The sequence below is a fragment of the Ischnura elegans genome, chromosome 5, assembly GCF_921293095.1.
Source record: "Ischnura elegans chromosome 5, ioIscEleg1.1, whole genome shotgun sequence".
Classification (NCBI taxonomy): domain Eukaryota; kingdom Metazoa; phylum Arthropoda; class Insecta; order Odonata; family Coenagrionidae; genus Ischnura; species Ischnura elegans.
In genome coordinates, this window is record NC_060250.1 from 13,029,597 (window position 1) to 13,054,065 (window position 24,469).

The window sequence follows — 24,469 nt, forward strand, 5'->3', positions numbered from 1 at the left end:
GTTGCTGCGGTTATGAAAGAAATTGCTATTGTAGGAGTTGAAGGAATAAAAACTTTGCTTTTTCCACGAGGTTATTTATTTTGTCTGACCATGGTTTCGTTACAGCGTAACAATTTCAGGACCAGGACGTCTGAAGACCATGAGAATATTACGATGTAACGAAACTATGTTCGGATAAAATAAATCACCATAGTTTTTATTCCATCAACCCCTACGATAGAGAATTTACTCCAAGTTACGCCCGCTACTATTACTTACGACAATACCATCGATTTCCGTCTTTATAATAACACATGACTTTGAGATGTGCATAAGTAATTTGGAGCGGTTGAGGTATTCAATGGTTGCCGAGTAATTGACATTCCGCCTCTGTTACCTACGAGACATTGCTTCCTTGGCCATTGCGACGAAGATTGCGAGGGGGTGTAGGGTAATAGGGGTACGTAGGGCCAATCAGCTGACCGTGAGGGAGTCTCGCGAGCACCCATATGATCGAGCGTGATGATGCAAAATATATTGACACCATTCGTGGAGTAATACTAAAGTATGTGTTAATAATTGACAGGCTGATTTATGGATCTTTAGGTAGAGGAAGTGCGTATAGGAGCAATACTTATTTTAAGGTCTTTACCTAATATAACGACTGTTTCCTCATCTAAATTGGTTAAACCTGGACGGTAACCCTCGCTGATGTATCAGCTGTAGATACCAGCCTAGAAAGCCGCTCATCTCCGCGTTGAGCCCCCAATCATTTCATCCGTGAAGTCTGCGATCGTGAGGCAATTATATCTCGCAGCCGGTATTATCCGCATTCGAACCAGGAAGTTCGTCAAATAGCCCATCGCACCGAGCTTGCACTTCGGAATCCTCTATTTTTAATGTAACCGGGCGAAAAAAGGCAGTAGTGCAGTGTATGTTCGGTAGATTAAATTATTAAAGTCTGTCCGCATTTTATGAAAATAAATTATTTTAACTATTCGTTCGTGTTGTAAAATTATTTCCTTGATTCATTTTTTCATATCAAATTTTAAACGATTGACGATTATTGTAACGTAAATGTTGGGATTTAAGGGGTATTTTATTTATCAGTGAATGAGAAGCCAGATTCTCTTACTCGTTCCCTTCTTTTGGTTGTTACTCACCTGCGGTCGAAAACTTAGGGTTAAACATGAACCAGGAACATTGAGAATTCGCCATATCCCCCCTAAAAATCAGTTTATGAGTTTTAAAAATCAACATTTTTTAACTTCGTGGAGAGGAAAGAATCGCATTTCTTCGCGTCTCTCATGTAGCTTATTGCAGGTTTGAAGTGCGTCTTCGAGCCACAAGGACAAGTTAAAGTAAATATCTGTTAAAAGTAACTAACCAAAGTTAAAAGTTTATTTTCTTTAGTTTATACTGATTAAATTTAAAATTAAAATAAGTAACTTTTAGCTTAGAAGTTTCTTTTCTGAAAAATTAACTAATTCAGTTGAAAAGAAAATACTTAAGTAAGTTGTACGGTAATAACTAAATTTTAGTTATTTCAAAAAATAATCATAAATCGTCGTTTAAAATCTATTTTTTACAGTTATGATGAAATAAGTGAAAGTTCAATTTTAAGGATTATGTATTGCATTTTAGATTAAACATTAATAATACTTAAATATCATTCACATTTCATTCAATTGGTATCGGGCATCCATCATCTTATGTCCGAAAGAAAAAGCCCTGCGGCTCTAAAAATATTGTGTTGATCATGAAATTCTAGTATTATATTGGATAAAAAAATTATATTACCTAAATATTTCATCAACAGTACTATATTTTATTAAGTGCTACTGTGCTGTATCGTCGAAATATTTTTCCCAACGAGCATTCTCGTCTGAGGGTGTCTCCGAAGCTTTGGCGGCCAATCCACTCGACCCCGTATTAATTTAGACGGATTCGTCTGGGCTTATTATTTGCATTCTTGCACAACTACCCTTACTATATTGCAATCTTAGGCACCGTTTCATTTTTCCCTGTGTATGTGGATGTGCTGGAAATCGCAGTGGCCATGCTTCCTACCCAAACTCGAGCAAATCAACATTTCCCAAAATTAATTAAACAAATTAACTTAGTTTTGAATATTTAACATAAAATTTGAACGAAATTCAACTTTGGTAAAAATAATAACGATTGAATTAAGTACTAAATTACATTTTAAAGATAAATTATCAACAACTAATTTTTTACTCGTTAATCCCTTCTGTTAGGAAGTGAAATTTCGTGGGGACACGTAATTTGAAATTGTGCCTCCATTTGTAAATTGTCACCACACCATTTGGGAGTGATAATAAGAAAATAATTTGGTTCCAAGGTTTGAGGCCTCGAAATCGTCGAAACGTCAGGCAGTTAATTTTATTCAACGCCCACTCATAAATTTTCTTAAATTTCGGCGGTGGCAATGTATGTATTTTTTAGTATTGTACTCACTTCACAAGAGAAAATATCCCATTAGCTCGTCTACTGCGCAAAGTTCAGATTCCTTGCCATCTAGTCTGAATATGCAGGATTAATTTCCTGCTGGTCAATTACGTATATGCCTAAATCGTAAAAAATCTGTTGTCTTAATAACTGATACGTAAAAAAATTGTCGATCGGCCAATAGCCCCCAATTGACGAAGTACGGCCCCCATTTGACGTTTGACGCTTGTAACGCCGATGGCGTTGATATATTTGACAGTATAACAGCGTATATTTTGTTTGTTATAATATAACGCGAGGATAACCTTAGCTACTATTCGACTCATCCCTGCAGATGTGATTTTATCCCTGAATGTTTTAAAATACAAAGGAAATATGCGCGATTCGTCAAAAACTGCTACGGGAGTACTGGAGGCGTTACACAGACATTAAGCGAGTTAGGTTGGGAGCCGCTGGAGACTCGGTGGCGGCGCGCTAGCCTAACAATGAGATTGCTTGAGCAATTGAGAATGGAAATCTTAGAGAGCGACACAGAGAACAGGACCCCGCCATATTTCCAGTTCCGACAGAAACGATAAATTATAAGAGATACATATTTTTCCGAACGGGAATCGTTTTTTCCCCAAAAAGTAAAGAACTTCTATAAATTCAAAAAAGGCTATTCGGGCTTCCAGCCGGGTGGTCTCCCTCCATTCTGCCGACGTTTCGGAACACGAGTCGGGTTCCATCCTCAGGGCTAATTGTTAGTGGATGAAGTTTGCCAGCTTGTTTACTCTTCAGTTGGTTGTGAGGTCTAACGTGATTGGCTGGGAGGCAGCCAATCTTATTTTCTAAAGTGCCGGTTTCCATGCATTACTCAGTGAATATCCTGTGTCACGGTTGAGGGTGTTAGTTGTCAGCCGGATCTCGATGGATTCCTTTACCAGTCTTTTCCAGAAATCAGTCTCGTGGCATAGAATTTTCACGTGATCCCACTTTCCCCTATGATCGGATTCAATGGCGTGTTCTACAACCGCGGATTTTTCCGGTTGGCAGAGCCTAAGGTGTCTCTTATGTTCTTTTATCCTTGTATTGATAGTTCTTCCCGTTTCCCCCACGTACACCTGCCCACACTCACAAGGAATTTGGTAGACCCCTGGAGTTTCAAAACCACAAGGATCCTTCGCTTTAAGAAGTAGATCTCTTAGTTTGGAGCATGGTTGGAAAACGGTGTTAATACTTTGTTTTTTGAGGATCCTTGAAATTTTCCCGGACACCGTAGACACATAGGGAATTTTGGCTATAGCGATGGGCTTTGGTCTTTCTTCCTCCTTTAAAGAGCCTAGATTTTTAATGCTCCTTTTTAGGGCCGAGTGTATCTCCTCATTACTGTAGCCATTTTGCTTGAAGGTGGTTTTCAGATGTCTTATCTCTTTTGGCAGGCTTTCTTGGTCCGCTATGGCTTTGGCTCGATAGAAAAGGGTGATGACTTCGCCCATTTAAATAGAGGTCCGTGTTGGTCGGCTTGCGGTAGACGCTGTGACCGAGCGTGCCGTCGTTCTTTCTATGGATAAGGATATCCAGAAACGGGATTCGGTTGTCTTTCTCGATTTCCATCGTGAATTGTATGTTTGCATGTCGACTGTTCATATGGCTCAGGAAATGTTGTAAACTCTCCCTCTTATTATTAAATTAATTAAAATTAAAAAAATTTAAATTATTCCTAACCGGTTACTAGTCTTAACTATCCTAGATGCTCAGGCTCATGATAGAGACTGGTTGTTTCCATAGATTTACGTCGGCTTTCCGAACGAAGACTCGAAATAGCTAACCACCCGGCTGGAAGCCCGAATAGCCTTTTTTGAACATATTCGCCGGGAAAGCATCAGATTTTTCTCTACAGACCTCTACGGGTAGAAAGTTCATCGCAGCATCCGACAACTAGAGAAGCTGCGGAAGGAAAGATCAAGACTTCTTAGTTCCTTGGCTTTTCTCTTGAGATGTCGAGAGGAGGAAGCAGTACCATCATTTGCCCTTGTAAAAGCATCTTTCGATTCACCATCTGTTCAACGCATTCTCAAACGTACGACCCATGCTTTAGTTCGCGAACGTATACACGATAAAAGACGACGCCATGACAACAATGCAAACAAATTATTCAAACTTCATCTCTATCTAACGGCCACCATTCGGCCCTGTGACTGGGAATATATTGATCGAGCCACTGCAGCCAGCGGTGAATTACTTTTGAATAAGGAAAAGGAGCGGCAGAAGAAGAAGTTTGACAAACTTGTTCCTTCACGTCCTGCCGCAGCATGTATGGATCCTAAACGGTTGGTAATAAATTTGTCTAATAAGGTTCTTGACAAGCCGACTATATCAGTCTTGTCTAAGGGACTTAACTTTGCTCCAGCTCCAAGCATCATTCCATACCGAGATGTCATTGGGGGCATCGAACCAGCCGTCCGAAAACTGCCGAATGATTTAGCGGAGGAAGTTCGTTCTGAGGTTTCTTTGGTCCTTCGGCGCGACCGGAGTTTAAGCCCCTTGTCGCATTGGCGGCGGTTTCTGGAACTATTTATTGCGAAAAAACATTATCGAAACCATTGATAAAACGATTTCCCGTTCCTTTTAGTGCAACCCGTCCTACCCAACCCGCCCAGGCGATCTTACGTGGATAGATATTTTATATTAAATATATATATATATTATTATATTTATATATTTTATTTTTCCTAAATAGTTCTAATAGAAACCGCCGCCAATGCGACAAGGGGCTTAAACTCCGGTTCACCCGGTCCTTCTGAAGGCCATTCCTCCGAAACCCAATGCAACCAGAGAAGAGAGGTTCGCCATTCGTGCCCTTCGCAACGACAACACGATTAAGGTATTGCCAGCAGACAAGGGGAATGCCACCGTCTTATTGAATACGGACGATTACCATCGGAAGGTCCTTGATATCCTACAAGACCCAGCTTACCGAAGGCTATCACGGGATCCCACTGATTCTATCACCAGGAAGACGATAGCACTAATTAAGAAATCAGGGCTTCCTATTGAGGCTGCCAAGAGACTTTATCCACCGGCGCCGGCTCCACCGAAGCTCTACGGCGTTCCAAAAATCCATAAGGCCAACGTACCATTAAAGCCTATCGTTAGTTCCATTGGGGCGCCCACCTACCAACTAGCCAAATACCTCGCGGGTATCCTATCCGAGCACATTGGCCATGGCGACCATCACATCCAAAACTCATCTAAGTTTGTGAAAACAATTGCTGATATGCGATTGAAGAGCACGGACATAATGGTCAGCTTTGATGTCGTATCTCTTTTTACTCGTGTGCCAATCATGGATACGATGGAGCTATTGAAGGGAAAATTTGACCATGACACAGTGCTTCTCTTTCATCACGCCCTTACGACGACTTACTTCAAGTACAACGACACCTTCTACGAACAAACAGATGGAGTTGCTATGGGTTCTCCTTTATCTCCCGTAATAGCCAACTTTTTCATGGAATCTTTCGAAGAAGAAGCACTTTCATCTGCAACCCTCAAGCCCAGAGGCTTCTATCGCTATGTCGACGATACCTTCATCATTTGGCCTCATGGGAGGGAGAGTTTACAACATTTCCTGAGCCATATGAACAGTCGACATGCAAACATACAATTCACGATGGAAATCGAGAAAGACAACCGAATCCCGTTTCTGGATATCCTTATCCATAGAAAGAACGACGGCACGCTCGGTCACAGCGTCTACCGCAAGCCGACCAACACGGACCTCTATTTAAATGGGCGAAGTCATCACCACCCCGCCCAACGGAGAGCAGTTTTGTCCACCCTTTTCTATCGAGCCAAAGCCATAGCGGACCAAGAAAGCCTGCCAAAAGAGATAAGACATCTGAAAACCACCTTCAAGCAAAATGGCTACAGTAATGAGGAGATACACTCGGCCCTAAAAAGGAGCATTAAAAATCTAGGCTCTTTAAAGGAGGAAGAAAGACCAAAGCCCATCGCTATAGCCAAAATTCCCTATGTGTCTACGGTGTCCGGGAAAATTTCAAGGATCCTCAAAAAAAACAAAGTATTAACACCGTTTTCCAACCATGCTCCAAACTAAGAGATCTAAATCTTAAAGCGAAGGATCCTTGTGGTTTTGAAACTCCAGGGGCCTACCAAATTCCTTGTGAGTGTGGGCAGGTGTACGTGGAGGAAACGGGAAGAACTATCAATACAAGGATAAAAGAACATAAGAGACACCTTAGGCTCTGCCAACCGGAAAAATCCGCGGTTGTAGAACACGCCATTGAATCCGATCATAGGGTAAAGTAACTAATAAGCTCTTATAAAAATTTTTTTTTAAAAACCAGCCTTTATATTTAGATTACAGGGGATGAGCAACGTTTATATATGACACAAAGCAAAAAAACTCAGTGACCCCGAAAAACCAAAAGTGACGTATTAAAAACGTCACTATATTTATTAAATTTTCAGTGAATGGTAAGCCCCCTATGTTTCAAAATGCCACCCCTATGCTTTTAAATGCCTACTATGTGGATATGCCTAAAGTGGATAACTTTTACTGTGGTCGCAAAACACGAAAATCGACCATTTGGAACTTCTTGGATCAAAAACATGTTTTGGGGGGCTATAGGTTGACTGGGGGGTGGTTGAAGGGGGGTTGGAGAGAAAAAGTTATATTTTCATGTATTGTCATCGGAAATGAAGAAGTGTGCAAAATTTCAGCGTTTTTGCTTCACAGGAAGTGAGTCAAATTTGAGTTACAAGATTTGTACCAGACAAACAGACAAACAAACAGACAGGTTGGTGAGTTGATATAAAGGCTGGAAAAAGCAACTAACACCCTCAACCGTGACACAGGATATTCACTGAGTAATGCATGGAAACCGGCACTTAAGAAAATAAGGTTGAGATTAATTTTAGACTCTGATTTAAAATAATAAAATGGTATTCATTCTGTAATTTTAAGGACTTTATATGATAATTTAATTTGTTGTTAGCATTGATCCTTGGGAAATACTAGCGTTTTTAATTGGAAGAAAACATACCCACGCATAGTCAAGAGATGCCATTTGAGGCCAATGCCGATAACGCGAAATCCACGCTATCTAGAACATAGTGCGCTTCCTAGGAGAACTTTGAATCTTGGACGATATCGGAGGATGAAATTTATGATGTTCGTCTATCAGTGGAGGTGAGTGATAATTTACGAGCAAAATGCGGGTGCATTATTGCCGATCGTTAAATGCGGCGGAGGACATTCCTCGTGGGTCTAGTTCATCATTCTGCTTTGTAGTCACCACTTCCGTCGTTTATCGTATCGCTCGTTGAGTGCAAAGTCATCCTGGTCGACCTCCGTGTTGCGAGATTAGTTGACTATAACGATCCTGTACACTTATAATCGCCTTATTGGCCCTGCGATGTATATTAACCGCTTCCACTATAATGGCGAGTGTAGCTTTTTTTATCGGATTTTCAGAATTTTAGTACTATTATGGGGAAAAATATAAATATTTGGATAGTTAAACAATTTTAAAGCATCCATAATGTAGACAAAGAACTCATATTTCATCAAATTTGATGTATTGGAGGTAAAAAAAAATTATTTTTTACGAGTAGCGATAGCTGTTTTATTTATGTATTTAACCAGATACTTTCCAATATTAAATAATAATCACTTTGTTTCACGTTGATTGAAAATAATAAAATATCATTTCCATACCTACCACATTATGTAAAAAGAACCACAGAGAAAATGAATAGAGGATAGGAGCACGATATTCAGAAAATAAATTGAAAAGGGAAGGGGTTTAATTGGCTTCCGAGGAAGCTTGTATTCTTTGTCGCTTATTATGATAGCTTTTTGGCAAGTAAAAATAATTTTGCGTATCACCACACGAGTATTTCATTATTCATTTATTTCATTTAAAAATTATGCCTACTAATAATACGGTATAAATGATGGAATAGTTAAAGAATTGAAATGCTAAAAGCAGAACTATATTAAAAATCGAAGCTAAAACAAAGTAAAGATAAAAAAACCTCTCATCCTGTACTCAAGTACATAAAATTGTCTGTTCACTCTTAATCAGGGCTTGAAACGATGGCAAAAAACGGAGTTTTTAACCCGAAGGTAATCCCGATAAAAGTTAACCCACATAATTCGCCGTGAAAGCATCAGATATTTTTTCAGTTCACTGATCTAAATGGAATCGAACCTTATATCATGTAACATTGAAATCAGCACCTTAACATCGTCAAATTACATGTTGATTACGTCAAATCTGCGATGAAATTATCAGTAATTTCCCTATATAAAATAGCAAAATTTATAACCAATTTTTTTGTTTATATTTAAGCGCTAAAGGTTACCCAATTTTAATGAGGGACAATTGATATTAAAACCAATTAATCGATGGTTAGGAAATAGAAATAGAGGTGTATGACGGGTGATAAATATATATTAAAATTTTATAATAATCTACGCAAATATGAAAGTTGATTAGCCAAGCAAGTCACAAAATCCATCCGAAAGCTACCCTTGAATGAGGATATTAATCATTCTAACATCGTGAAGTATATGCTGATTATATCTAAACGGTGATTAAATGAGTATTAATTGTCCTGGGGAAAAGTTACAGGGGCTAGGAATCGAGTCATACATCCTCAACTTCGATCCATTTATCACTTAGTCGGGGTGATTTTTTAAAATTTGCCAGTTTGAGTACTCCAACATCAATCAACTTTTAGCAGAAGCTGCGCTGAGGCTTGAAAGCTTAAATTTGAAACTTGAAAACTTGAGGAATATCTGACGATGGGCTGAGAATGTGATGTAAGGTCAGAGTTTAGCGGGTGGAAAATTATGTGCCGCGGAGAGATGCAGCGGCTGTGAGACAAGCATCTGGAAGAAGCGCGATTAATGGTGTCGGCCTCAAGGCAGTGCTGAACAACGACAGCCCCTTGTCGTGAAGTTTTCGCGGAAGCAGCATGGGCCACCCCTGGGGCAACCAACCCCATCTGAAAACAGGAACGCCTTGATATCAGTTCAGTGACCTCTCCATAATCACGAAAGAAATATCCGAGAGAAGATAATTAAACCGGAAATGCGATCTTGCAAAAATGCTTACCACACTTTTCCTTGGAATTTGATTTTTTTCCCCCCAAAAAAAATATAACGAAAAATAACCCGAAATTAAATGTTATTTATTCATTTTATTCTCAAGGGATACCTTGGGATGAGTGATATCATTTTTAATTTTTCTTCGAGGGAAGAGCTTGAAGCTTTCGAACCCCGATTTTGCCGGCGGGTAGAAGTTTTTCCCTTGCGCAAAAACTGGAGACGTAAAGACAAGAGGAAAGGACCGATCGAAAAAACTGTGGGACCGACTCAGGTAGCTGGCGGGCCCGTGCGCCACCCTACGGTATACAGACTAAAGTTTTTGTGCTAGAGAAAAACTTGTTATCAGAAGCCACGTCAATCGAGTACAATTCTCCATCTAGTTGACCTCGGTGAAGGAAAAAACTATCTTGTTTTGCATGCATTCCACATAGGTCGACATTCGAAGTTGTTCTTTAGGGATACCTAGGGCGTGTATTAATTTCCATTCGCTTGTATGCTTTTAAGTGCTGTTTATTTTATTGCCTATGTTTGGTCACCTCACTGGGGTCTTTCGTCAGTGTTTATATTAAATGCATTTCGTTGTGCTGTTGTTTTTCTTTGGGTTAGGTACTGCGTGAGTGAGATGAGATTCGAGCAAACTTTGAAGACGTTGATTGTTTGTTGATGTTACAATAACTGGCTTAGCAGTTTGTTTCAGCCTATTGCAGTGGCGTAACTATGAATATACTTTGGCGGGGTGGGGAAGGTCTGGGATGGCGACTTCCCACCTCAGGAGACCGCCAATATTTTCGGAAAATATTTTGAAAAATGACATTCCTGGAAATATATTTTACGTCATTTTGGATTACAAAAGTTTTAACTTTAATCAGATCCAGCTATTGAATGTCAAAACTGGACAATATTTTTTTATTTCCCTGAGGCTTTGAGGGGGATCTATACCCTCATCCCCCCATAGTTACGCCGCTGGCCTATTCATTTCATTTCATTTTACACGTAAAGGTAATGTGAAATGACATTAACAGATAGCTGAGTTTGAAGAATCCTTTCGAATTACAACGAGTGCAAATTCTTGATTGTGCGCACAATGAATGGGAAACTGATTATCATGTTCTATTTGGGTTACGTTTTAGGGTTTTACATTAATAGTGAGCCAAGTTTTTCATTGAAGCAGTTGATTAAAAATATAAAAGTTTTAATATCAAAAAGACAGCTCGCGAAATGTTGAGTGCGTTGCAGTGCTATTTGTGATATAGCCAGCTATAAAAAAGTGCAAAAATTTAGTGATTTTTTTATATTAACCAGCTCTAGCATATTACCTATATTTCTGAACTTCTACGCAGTCAAAATTTCAAAAATTTAAATGTGCGAGACGGATTGTGGTGTTTCCTTTGCAATAACTTATAGTAAGTAGAAAAAAACATGTTCCTCATTTCTCGCTCGCAGGTATTTGTAACGTAATAAATGTGGTTCATTCACTCATTAAACTTAGCATTATTTTTTACGATTCTTTTTTGCATTGTAAAAGTGTTATAATTTTTCGTTTCTTCTCCGAAATTAATGTAATTGTATATTATTACTGCGTTTAAAGTATGAAAGGGTATCTAATGGACGTTTCAAATTTTGTTTTTTCATGCTCAATACGCTCACACCAATGAATATAAATATCCGAAGTGCAAAAAATGTGCACAGCAATGAATACTCGACCGTTTATCGATTCATCCTTAGTCAATTAAAAATTTAGATGCATTTTACTCAATGGCGTTAACAAGAATATCCTTTGGAATGGGAGGGGAGGGGTTGGGAGAGGATGGGCGACCACATACCCCCCACCCCTTCTTTTGGGAAAATTTTGGAAAAATGAAATGCCTGCAAATAAATTTTACATAATTTTTGTACTTAAAAGTTTTTTTCATTTAAAGGTTAGGATAAAATTTACTATATGTCATAACTAGACAATAGTTTTGAATATTATATTTGTATTTATCTTAGGCTATGTATCTATCCCTCTCATCCCCCCATAGTTACGCCACTGATTTTACTGAATCAGTGTCTTTTGTATGTTGGTTTCACGCAGTTGCGGTCTGGCCAGGTCGGCTGGTCGACAATCGCCCAGGGGACCCGCGCTCACCCCCACAAAGCTCGCCTATATATCGTGAAGCTTCAGGCATGCGCTTGGTCTCCGGTCGTTTGTAATCTCTCCTTCTCCCGTCCCAAGCTTACATCGACCAACCATTTTTTCCCCTCCTCCGCTCAAGTCTCCAGTTTCCTAGCGAAACCCGATATCCACGCAGCTGTGTTTCTGAGTAGTTGAGACCTCAATTAGGCTTCCCGAGAAAAAATATCAGATTACAATGTATGGGTGCCATTACACATCTCTCTTGTCTGATTTTTTGTCGAAAGGATATTTTGCACCGTGGAACTCGTTGTCAGTGCCGCGGACGGGAAGTACGGAAGGAAGCGGTTCTTGAGTGGGAAGATGCGTGCGCACGGCGTAACTATTCTGTTTTTTTTTCCTCAAACAGATCTCAAAATTCAACTAACAAGGGGAGATCACGAAACTTGCTCCGCCTTTTTCAATGCCGTATTTTTTATGGCCTTCGGAATGGTGAACACATCCCTGAACTAGTAGTGGTTCCGTTGAATGGGCCTTAGTTTGGCTGTAATTAATTAATTTTCATGCGGTACTTTTCACAAGCCGCGTATAGTTTTATAATATCGCTCCACTCAGCGGGCGGTTCAGGTGGGGTAGTGGTAGCGTTTTCGGCTACTACCCAGGGGGCTTCGTGATGGCTGTATATTTTGTTGTCTTCACTGTGATCATACGGCGTCAACTTTTTCATTAATTTTAATTGCGACAAGCATAGACACGAGACTATTTTTTTATCATCAAAATGGCGTTTAGGTATTGCAGTGTCATTTCAAACACGGAGATACGACGACTACACTAGCAAGGGTTGGTGTGCGCCAAAATGTAAATTTTTTCATTGCTTATACTAATCAACTTCCACATTAAAAATGAAAACCACTCTTGCGAGAGCACATGCCATTAAAGGCTCGCGGCGATCAACAACATGCGTACAGACATAACAGAGAACGGTATCGCCCGTCTCTTAACACCCCGTCGGAGGTCGGTGTCCTCCCATTGCGGGGCCTTCTGAACCAGCCAATGAGAAGCCTCCGACGGGGTGTCTAAGAGACGGGCGATTCCACGGATCTCCACTTCATTGACCTGAAGAAGCCTGCTGCAATGCCGGCGATACTGTCGTCTGCAGATATGAATCTACGCGGTAGTAACCCCGAAAATCTGTCTGCTGAAGTATTTAATTTTGTTTGGTATATTATTTCATAATTTAGGTCCCGTGAACAGATAGGAACTTTTGTAAGACGTGAGGTTGAGTTCTTCTTCCTTTCTTTCTCCCTATTCAGGAGGGAGCAGTGGTGGAGGTGAACCGGTCACCGTTTGGGTGCATGGGTGAATTCGCAAAGGCTGTTGGTGGAAATACGAGCGCCAATGGATGACCACGTGGAGAATGGCCGCCAGGGGTGGCTGGTGCCCACCGAAGGTAGCGCCATCACCCCCGTGATGGTCAACGCCGGTAACGTCGCAGAGGATGGACCCGATTCGAAGCCGGATCAGGAGGATCCAGTGGGCAACCACGTCGGACATAAGACCCACGTGAAGCACCCAACCTCGTGAGTATACCCACCTCAGTGCAAGTTGGGAAAGTTGCCAAAAAAAAAATAACTGACTAAAGCTAAAGTAAAACCTCTGGAAGTGAAATGCAACTTTATTATTAAAGTATTCTTTTTAATTTATTATTAAAGTAAGTAAAGTTTTTATGGAGTATTTAAGAAGTCTCCCCTCCTTCTTCAATTTACTAAATGGCCTAATCCCTTTCATTCTATCTAAATATCCAATCTCTTCCTTCCTCTCCCTCGTTTACCTAACATTATACCCTCTAACAGTTTTCATCATTCCCTACCCGCTCAGTACTCCTCAGACCTTTATCCTTATCCGTATATTATCTAGAAGCTGCCTTTCCTCGCCCACCTTGTCCATTATCTCATCGTTCCTGAAATGTAACTATTTAAGTTAGAAGTTACTTTTCTGAAAAAGTAACTGATTAAAGTTAAAGGTTAAAGGTAACAAATAATCGTACCAAAGCCATAGGTTTTTGGTAACCCACTTTCTTACGTTCAACACTGATATGGATAACATGATAGCGCTGAAATGTCAGTCGCGGACATTGTCTTTGAGTGGTTTCGTGTATTCTCGCCTTAAGGTGCGATTTGAAACTTGGGGGTCTAATCCACTCAGTCCCGCTTCCGTTTGAATGCGTTCATCTGTGCCTATTCCTTGCATTCTAGCACCACTATCCTTGTATATTGCATTCTAATGTACCGTTTTATTTCTCCCTTTGTCCTGTGGAAAAGTTTCGAATTGATTGACATTCACCAAAATTTGACGAAAATTAACTGAAGCTAGCTTTGAACGAGTTGGGGTAAAATTTTAGCGAATGAAAGATAAATTTTTATTAAAAATAACGGTCAAATTCAACTGTTAAATACAATTTTAGCGATTAATTTTAACCGTTAACTATATTAAACGTACATCTCACAAGGGGAGACCACGAAAGTTGCTCCGCCTTTTTCGATGTCGTATTTTTTATGGCCTTCGGAATGGTGAACACATCCCTGAACTAGTAGTGGTTCCGTTGAATGGGCCTTAGTTTGGCTGTAATTAATTAATTTTCATGCTGTACTTTTCACAATCCGGATATAGTCCCATGATATCACTCTTATCTCAAGCGGGTCGGGTGGGGTAGTGGTAAGCATTTACGGCTGCCACCCGGGGGACCAGGGTTTAAGGCTCCGTGATGGCTTTTTATTTTCTTGCCTCCATTGTGATCATACGGTGTCAACTTTTTTACTAATTTTAATTGCGACAAGCATAGACATGAGACTATTTTTTTTATCACCATAGTGACGTTTAGGTATTTAAGCAGTGTCATTTTCAACGCGGAGAAGTGAAGGCTCCACTTTCTACTCAAAAACATAACGAAAGATTAACGGGTGGCTAAAACAGTGGCTTTTTTTTGGTAGAAATGACATTTGTTGGTGCATATCTTGTTATTATATTGGAAGGGCTACGGAAGATTTTGGGAAGCGGCGAGCACAAGACACATTTGGTGTAATTGTTGCTTTTAACCCTCTAGCGGGCGCGATTGTTATTGCTTCACAACCGGGCGAATGGCGTACTTTGCCTATGTTATGTGCATATATGATAATACTCGATTTTTGTTAAAATTAATCTTTACTTGTAGAAATTAGTAAAATCTTGTACATTTATAGGTGGTACAGAGGTGGTATACGGCCGGTCTCCCGGCGTAATTTATACTCCACGTGTGACGGGTTCCTCTTGCTGATCTAAAAAAAATTAGCTACAATACCTCGAACTTTGAAAACTCGCAATATAGACAGTCAAAGTACATTGTAGGAATACACGAGACCATTCTAGCCCAGAATGTACGTACGATGTTGAAATCCTTGGCTTTCGAAGATTGACGTATTTTATACGCTACCACGTCCGGTCCAGGGTCATAAACTTTTATTTCATCCTATTTATTAATGGAAATTATATTTCGGAATGGTTATTTTAGCACATAGGTACTGTGTAAGTAAACGCCCTTTGGAGTAAAGTGAATTACAAGTGTTCGAGAAATATGGCATTTTATAATCGTTTTTTGTTCTTATTAATTATGTCTGTACGGATGTTGTTGGTCGCCGCGAGCCTTTAAAGGCATGTGCTCTAGCAAGAGTGGTTTCCATTTTTAATGTGGAAGTTGATCAGTATAAGCAATGAAAAAATTAACAATTTGGCGCACACCAACCCCATGCTAGTGTAGTCGTCGTATCTCCGTGTTTGAAATGACACTGCTTAAATACCTAGCGCCATTATGGTGATAAAAAAATAGTCTCATGTTTTCATAGTCTCAACTTTTTTATTAATTTTAATTGCTTGTCGCAATTAAAATTAATAAAAAAGTTGACACCGTATGTTCACAATGGAGGCAAGAAAATAAAAAGCCATCACGGAGAACCCTGGTCCCCCGGGTGGCAGCCGTAAACGCTAACCACTACCCCACCCGACCCGCTTGAGATAAGAGTGATATCATGGGACTATATCCGTATTGTGAAAAGTACCGCATGAAAATTAATTAATTACAGCCAAACTAAGGCCCATTCAACGGAACCACTACTAGTTCAGGGATGTGTTCACCATTCCGAAGGCCATAAAAAATACGGCATCGAAAAAGGCGGAGCAACTTTCGTGGTCTCCCCTTGTCAGTTATGATGTACGTATGTAATGGAGGAGGCGACCGACAGCTAAGATCATTTACACGATGAGAGAAGGGCATGGAAGGAAGGGAGCAGAGAAACCCGGTGTCGGCATTAGCCTGCTCTTAGCGAAAGACGCCAAGGGGACCACGGCTTAACGTCCTATCCGACTGACGGAGTGCTGCACTTGAAGTGCCTTCACAAAGCCTCAATCAAGGATCGAACGGTTTCTGAAATATCTCCTCCACCGCCGGATTTGAACCGGTACCCTGCGGGTAGGAATCAAACACTCTAGCAATCAGATCAACCATAGGATTACACCTATACATCTATGTCCTAAACATTCGTGGATTCTACAACTTCTGCTTTTCCACATTTTTTTATGGATCGTATAAAGAGCTCGTTCACCGATTTTCTAAACTATCTATATCGATAGTGCCTGGAAAACAGAGTGAGATCCGTATTTATGCGTTTTTCGATCTATTACCTGCTCCTCGGACTATTCGCATAAACGGCAATCAACGGTATCATCGAATGAATAAAATCTTCTCGGGTTAAGCACCGGGTCAGGCTTTTTGAGGCCAACGTTTCAATGAGTACCTCACTCATCTCCAGCCAGGGGGTACTCATTGAAACGTTGGCCTCAAAAAGCCTGACCCGGTGCTTAACCCGAGAAGATTTTATTCATTCGATTCGCCGGGAAAAACTACGATCATTTATTAACGGTATCATCCCTTGCGCAGATAAATTGATGACGTCACGAGCGCACGCCGATCGGGTCATGATTTCTTAGTCACTCGGTGGTCCAAACTCTCTCTCGTCTCCCTATTCCCTCTACCAGTTTTCTCTCCCCACTCATCATGTCTAGCTCTTCATCATTCCTCTTTTTCTCCTTCTTTCCTCCTCTCCGTCCTTTCACCTTCTTCATTATCCTCCTCAACCTCATCTTCGGTCTTTTCTCGTTCCCCTTCCTCATCGCCCTTTTCTCCGCAACGTAAAGCACTATAAATTTCAAAGGCAGAAAAGTACCATTCGGAAACTCCACTATAATTTTCATTACACTCTTTTATGCTCTAATTTTATAAATTACGCCCACCTTCTAGCATTGATTTCCGTCTTCAGTCCGGCGTATTTTCTGTCTGAGAGATTTAACACGACGAAAACTGATATTGGTGTGGGAATTTGTCTGTATTTGTAACTTTGTCGAATCCTTGAATCTTCAAAGAGAACTATGAGGTCAATGTCACGGCGAGCACATGTTATTTCCGAGGACTGCAATTGTCGCCTCCGGTTCCTTTTCGTTTCGAAGCGCTTCCACGTTGCTCAATTGTTTACATGTCGACGCGACGGGGTGAATTAACTCGCTCACTGGATTCCTCTTGGCATAGATTTTCTTGAAATGAGCAAAGTGATTCATGGATAGGAATGAATGTCGTCGAGAAGCGGAGCAAACAACACATGTACTACGCAAGCTGAGTGAGAAAAGGCTCTTGCGGCAACCTTTGAGTTGTGAGAGACAATGACGGGTCTTGAGCTCCCTTGGCGACTTGCCCGAACCAACTGAAGGAAATCCGCATTCCTGATTGGCTCAAACGAGGTAGAACCTCATCATCTTCACTACTAAACAATTCTAAGATTATGTTTCTTACATTGCGTTTCTGAATTACAAAAAGAATCTACCCTTCAGAAACAAAGAAATCTTTTATTCGTTGTAACTGTGGCGACAACGGAGCGCTATCCAGAAAAAGAGATTGGGTACAAGGTCAACAGGAAAACATCCGAAACTAGGGTAGTCAAAAAAGGCCTTCATTCCTTACGTCACATTTATCCCATTTCGCAAACTATGTGTACACTATTGTGGTCGTAGAGAAAACACTGCTAATTCAGGTTAAATCTTGTATCATATGGAAACGCTCAGCTATGTGAAAAAATATTCACTTACCAAGAAATTTCTCAACGGACATATTCAGTCTTCTAATGAAGCCCCCGAAAAGCGTAAATAAATATGTTATTTATATTTTACGTTTTTATACGTGTAAGTACTCATGCAATTTGAAAAACATGTTAATATACTGGCAGGGATAGATTTTTATCCAAAATTGTGGCAAAATGCGCGGCGCGGTTAGGTTATACATAATGACACTAATAATGACCGACTATTATTTTCACGCCCTCTTTCCACAAAAAAAACACGAGCTTTTCGTTGCCGTCTGGACGACCGATGAAACTGACACACCTTCACATCCTTCGGAAGTTTTAAGCGATTTTTAAACCCCACGGGTAATTTGTACACATCTTGGGAAGCGTAAAGGACAGGGCACCGTTTCAAATCGAAGGAGTTTGCGAAAGTCCCTGCAGCAAAGAATACATCGGGGAGACTGGAGGCACTGTCAAAACTCGATCGGAAGAGCAACAGCCGGCCATTCAACTCGAGTAAAAGACGAAGTTCCTGCGGCTGTAGTGGAACGCAAAGCTACAGGACACGCGATCGAATTTGATGCATCTGCATACTTCCCCGCTAGCCGCCACAATCAGGGGCGCAGCTAGAAATTAAGGCTGGGGGGTGTTTAGGTGCAACACTAACACCAGGGTGTGTGGGGTCTGGTATGCCCACCAGGATAAGCGGTAGGTGCGAGATTAATAAATTGCGGAATTTAAAGTCAAATGGTTCAAAATGGTTAGTTTTATGGCTTTTTGAAGGATGCTTTATCCATCCTTACAATATTCGTCTAGGAATATCAATCGAATTAAGTAAAATGGATTCAACTTAAAAATTTCTCTGAGCTCTGGGGGGGTTTATCCCCCAAAACCCCCCCTCGCTGCGCCACTGGCCACAATAGGCGTGTGGCGTGGGTATTGGGACACCAAACAAATGAAAAGGAAATGCGCATTTAAAGTTCCGCTTAGCATTTAGCTGCAGCGCTGTGCAGCGATTGGGGGTGGGGTTTCGGGGATAACCCCCCCTCCTAGACCTCAGAGAAATTTATAAGTTTAATCCATTTTACTTAATTGGAATAATATTAATTATAGAATAGTGTTAGGGTTAATCAAATATCTCTCAGAAAGCCGTAAAACTCACCATTTTGAACCATTAATCTTAAAATATTTCTGGGGGAGGGCCTACGCACCTCCTGCTTACCTGGCGGGTGGTCCATACCCCCCAGATCCCAGCATTAGTCTCGCCTTAAACCCCCCCCCCCCTAGCTTACATTCCTAGCTACGCCCCTCCTGCAAGGTACTACATTACTATTGCCTTTAGCACGTATCGTACCTACATGCTTGTATTATAGGTCTAAGGTATGTATTTTCAGTAGAGAAGCCGGAATGCTACGCGGGACAAAAACGTAATTTTTTAAATATTTTCTAAAAATTAAATTATGAGTCACCACTAAATTTTATTTTTGTAAAAGTAAGATGGGTGTATTTATATTACAAAATAAAAGTTTGGGTCAATTATGGGACGGAGTATTTGAGGCAAAATAAGTAACATTTTTAAAAACATTTAAATATAATAAAAAAGGAAATAAAATTTAATCAATTTTTGCTCGTTCAGAATCTTTAAAAAATGCTTAGCTTCAAAATAAGCCGTTATTTATGGCTATCAGACATTTTGGTGGCGAAATAGAAGGTATTATGTGATACAAGGCACGTTTCTTTTGCAAAATCGCTAAAAAAAAGTTAATGGGCATATACGACTAAAAAAAATTACAAAACGATCTTCAGGTGTAATCAGTTTGTGGTGGATGTATACCTATACAGAAATTTTCATCAAAGTGTTGCTCTCCAATAAAAAAATTATTTTCGCGTGGTAATCTAAGTACTTACCATGCGCTCGTTTTACATGAAACTGGAGATACTACTTATACCTAAACTAGGCAATTGAAAAGTAACTATCCTTAAATAACAAACGGCAGACAAAAAGTGTAGGACCTCACATAGTGATCATAACAGGCCGAAGGGACCCTGAGGGACAGGAGTTTGTTGAATTGAGGTGGAATGTCAATTTAATAATCCTAAGATTAGTCTGACGCAGGTCTCTAATCAATTCTCTTATCAGCTAATCTTTTTCACATCTGCGGATTTCTTCTCTTTCACGTCCTTCATTACACGTTCGATTTAAATTTAGTTCGAGGTCTTCCTTTTCCGTTCTTTCCATGTCCCTCGACTTTAATCGGCAGTATACTGTCTTTATCAGACCAACATGTCCGATTAACCGTTTGCAGTTCTGGGAACATATTTATAAAAATTCATGAAAATTATGTTTCGTATCTGTGATTACCCTTACACCTTTTGTTATTTAAATGAAGAATGTAAATGTAAAGAAGCAGTATTTTTTTTAGTGAATCGCATGACTTGTATATATACATTGGTCGTTAATTATACCTTTTCAAAATTGGTTATTTTCATCACCCTTGTTGTGAGTATGCGGTTTATTCGATATATTTCCCTACCATCGCTCTCCAGTAATAAATGTTCATTTATTCAAAAGATCAATATGTTAAACTTATTTTTCTGGTCAAGTGTATATCTATTCTGAAAGCAATAGCAAAATTTTGTGGTGTTCTTGTGGTGTGGTTTCTATTTGGGAACATGTTTGAAAAAGCATTTAAAATTTTCGCTCGGGATTTCTTTCATAATATCTCTTGATTTATCGTCAAATAAATAGGATTTGCAAAAAAATAATAAAAATCAATTGGTAAGTTAGTTCGGTCATCAAAGGGCCCGGCCGCCTATAAAAATTCTGGGGGGGGGTATGATGACCCCCCTAGTTTTTTATGTAGATTTTGTTACTTTCAAGCACGGCTGTATCTGGGGGCGTCCTGGCCCCACAGAAGGGGTCGTAGTCCCCCATAAATTTTCGGGGGGAGGGGGGGGTTATGGCCCCCCTAACTTTTTCGTTTTTGACTCAGTTACATTCAAGCACTGTCATATTTAGGAGGTCCGGCCCCCCCTGGAAGACCGTAATCCCGCTATAAAATATGGGTGGCGGGACCCCCCCCCCAGAATTTTTATAGGCGGCCGGGTCCCCTGAGACTCCCTAGCTACTCCGATGTCGCAGACATGCTTTATGTATAGCATAGATATATAGCATAACTAAATTTATAACAGAGAGCTAAGGGGGTCCCGCCCCCCAGATTTTCTATCGGTACTACGGTACTCCAGGGGGGGCCGGGCCTCCTAAATATGACAGTGCTTGAATGTAGCGGAGTCTAAAACGAAAAAGTTAGGGGGGCCATAACCCCCCCCCCCCGAAATTTTAAGGGGGACTACGACCCCTTCTGTGGGGCCAGGACGCCTCCAGATACAGCCGTGCTTGAAAGTAACAAAATCAACATAAAAAAATAGGGGGGTCACCATACCCCCCAGAATTTTCACAGGCGGCCGGGTCCCCTGAGACTCCCTAGCCACTCCGATGTCGCAGACATTCTTTAACATAACTAAAATTATAACAGAGCTCTAAGGGGGTCTAACCCCCCAGATTTTCTAACGAGACTACGGTCCTCCCGGGGGGGACAGAACCCCCTAACCATGACTGTGCTTGAATATAAATAAGTTTATTAAAAGCTAGGGGGTCCATAACAACCCCCCCCCCCGAAATTTTATGGGGAACTACGACACTTTCGATCCTGATTGTATAAACAGCTAAGAGGGTACCGGCTCCCCCCCGAATTTTTAATATTCATATTTGTACTATTGAATTTGGTCACATGGCAGGCATGCTTTCGCGAACCAATATAATATTTCATTTACTTCATATCCATTTAACTTCCGCAATAGCTACTCCAACGCCTTGGTTATTTTCCTCAGGTTATTTTGCAATAACCGTAGAATAACCAAGTACTCGTTACAGTTTTTACTAGTTGATATGCTTTGAAAAAACCTATACCTGTGACCTGCCATAACCGCCTGCCATCGGTTATGCCAACGAGTACTCGTCGCATAGGTTTTAACCGGCCACTAGATTTTTCCATTGATAAAAACCTTCCCACAGCGATAGGTTTCCCCAACGAGTACTCCCTCATCCGGTTTTTTCTCTCCCGCCTGCCATCGGTTATGCCAACGAGTACTCGTGGCCTAGGTTTTAACCGGTCACTAGGTTTTTCCATTGATAAAAACCTTCCCACAGCGATAGGTTTCCCCAACGAGTACTCCCTCATCCGGTTTTTTCTCTCCCGCCTGCCATCGGTTATGCCAACGAGTACTCGTGGCCTAGGTTTTAACCGGTCACTAGGTTTTTCCATTGATAAAAACCTTCCCACAGCGATAGGTTTCCCCAACGAGTACTCCCTCATCCGGTTTTTTCTCTCCCGCCTGCCATCGGTTATGCCAACGAGTACTATCGTGGCCTAGGTTTTAACCGGCCACTAGGTTTTTCTATTGCATCAAAAAATACCGGTTTTAATGTTCTCTGTGGCCGGTAGAGGCGCAGGAAAACCTTATCCAGTGGCAGCGGCAAAAGTGCTGGTAGTTCCAACGGTTCGCGAGAGAGTGCGGGAATCAGGAGTCAAATTATTTTTCTTAGGTTATTTTTCCGTTATGCCAAAAAAAAAAACGAGTACTCAGGTTAACCGGCGTCGAAAAATAACCGGTTTTTACTCGGTTAACCTTCTGAAAAAACCGGTTATTTTTGCCCATCCCTACCGTGAAACGCGGAGGAACAACATACAGACACCAATGGAGGCAATTGAAGCGTAATGTAATCGTGATACAGTCTAAAAGTATGAATTTTAAGCGGTAAATACCAAAATAACGGAATGATCATGCTAATGCACATAGTTCATAGAAAAGTGGCTTGGTCTGCTGTGCATTGGGATAATGATTGACAAAGCAATGCCTGGCATGATTTTGATTAGGTACGGCGCTTTTACATTTAATGGCTAGTTTGTTATTAAGGTAAGGAATTCAGTGATGGAAAAATCGCCTTTCTTCAGGATTTATTCTTAAATTTAGATTTGATAGAAATATCTTCGTCGACACACCAATCCTGTTCCTAAATAAGTCTTGATAATGGGTTTATTGGCTATTACTTGCTCTACCTGCAGTGAAATGACAATTCGCTATAGCGAGTGATGTATTTCAGCCCCTTGGGGTCTCGTTTTATCGAGGTTCCACTGTACTAATTTTTGTTCTTTACTCTGAGCCATTTGAATAAATACGTACAAATGGCCTACTTCAATTTATGTATTTCATTTTTATTTTAGCACAGTAGAAACCCTGATTCATCTATTGAGAGGAAATATTGGATCTGGCATGATGGCAATGGGTGATGCTTTTCGGCATGCTGGTCTGTTGGTTGCATCTACCCTCACACTGTTTCTGGCAATTGTTTGTGTCCACAGCCAGCATATATTGGTAAGTTGTGTGTTCAAAAGAGTCTTAATGCAAATTTTTAATTCACCACTTCCAGTGTAAATTAAAAGCATTTCCTGACGGTGCACAAGAACTACTGACAAATCCCTTTTTAGTGTAATATTTCATTGCATTTGTAAAGTTGAGTTGTATTCCGGAACGTCACTCAAGTCTTGATTCCAAGTCAAACTTCACTTAGTTACCACATTGATATTATGAGGACTCATTAGAGTGTCCAAACTCAAATTGAGTCACCAAATTCCAAGATTACCAGCATCTCACATTTATGAAATGACAGTGGTGTAACTACGGGAAGGATGAGGGGATAGATCCCCCCCCCCCCAAGGCCTCAGAATAAAATATTTATTAAAAACTATTGTCTAGTTTACAAACATAATAATTACACCTGCTTAAAGTTAAATTGTTAGGGTAGGCACAGGGAGTGTCAAGGAACCCATCCCGATCCCTTTTTGACTGTTTCTACCCTTTTCTTTTAACGACATGCCCTCGCCCAGTGACCCTTTTTATTGCAAACGTTGCACTCAGAATTTCACGCTGGACACATCGAAAATACATGTTGAGGCACTCTACCGCATCTGCCACACGCTTTTGGTGCTTGCTTAGTTCCTTGACCCATTTTCTTATTCATGGATTGCTTATGTTGATGCACCACCACCTTTGCCTCAACTCTGGACAATTCTTGTGGACTCCTGCCGTTTGTCCCTCTCCGAACCGTCTGGTGTTGTTGTCATATTTCCTCCGCAATCTATGCTTTTCTCATTGCTTTTTCTAGTGTTAATTCGGGATCCATCTGTAGTGCCTGCGATAGCTGTTCGTCTGTTTTTGGTCAAAATTTTAGTGCCCAAATTATGTAAAATGTATTTCTAGGCATGTCATTATTCAAAAATTTTCCCGGATCCCGCATAGCTTGAGGGGGGGTTTGCCACCCCAGGCTATCCCATCCCCCCTATGCATATTCACACTAGTTTACACCACTGTGAAATATATGATGTATATATGATATGTCTCACCTAAAAATACATCCTCTTGTGATATTGCACTCCAGTGTATCTGTTGCAAAAGATCGTGTTGCCCCGCAGTGGGCAATCTTGGGGCTTGGGCCTCCGAACTCTCAAAATGCTTGTGAAGGGGAGAGGGAGGGGAGTACGATGGGGGTGGAGTGTTTAGGGTAGCATATTTTTTTAAGGC

The 24,469-nt window shown here is 40.7% G+C and overlaps 1 protein-coding gene across 3 annotated transcripts in view; it reads left to right on the forward strand.

Moving 5' to 3' along the window:
* The window catches only part of LOC124158508 (proton-coupled amino acid transporter 1), a 96,349-nt gene that overhangs the window by 43,593 nt on the left and 28,287 nt on the right, over nt 1-24,469 (forward strand). For all 3 annotated transcript variants that reach the window (XM_046533630.1, XM_046533631.1, XM_046533629.1), the window contains exons 2-3: nt 12,998-13,264; nt 23,113-23,263. In XM_046533630.1, the coding sequence (XP_046389586.1) occupies nt 13,083-13,264; nt 23,113-23,263 (333 nt within the window). In that variant the 5' untranslated portion in view covers nt 12,998-13,082. The remainder of the gene's footprint in view (nt 1-12,997; nt 13,265-23,112; nt 23,264-24,469) is intronic.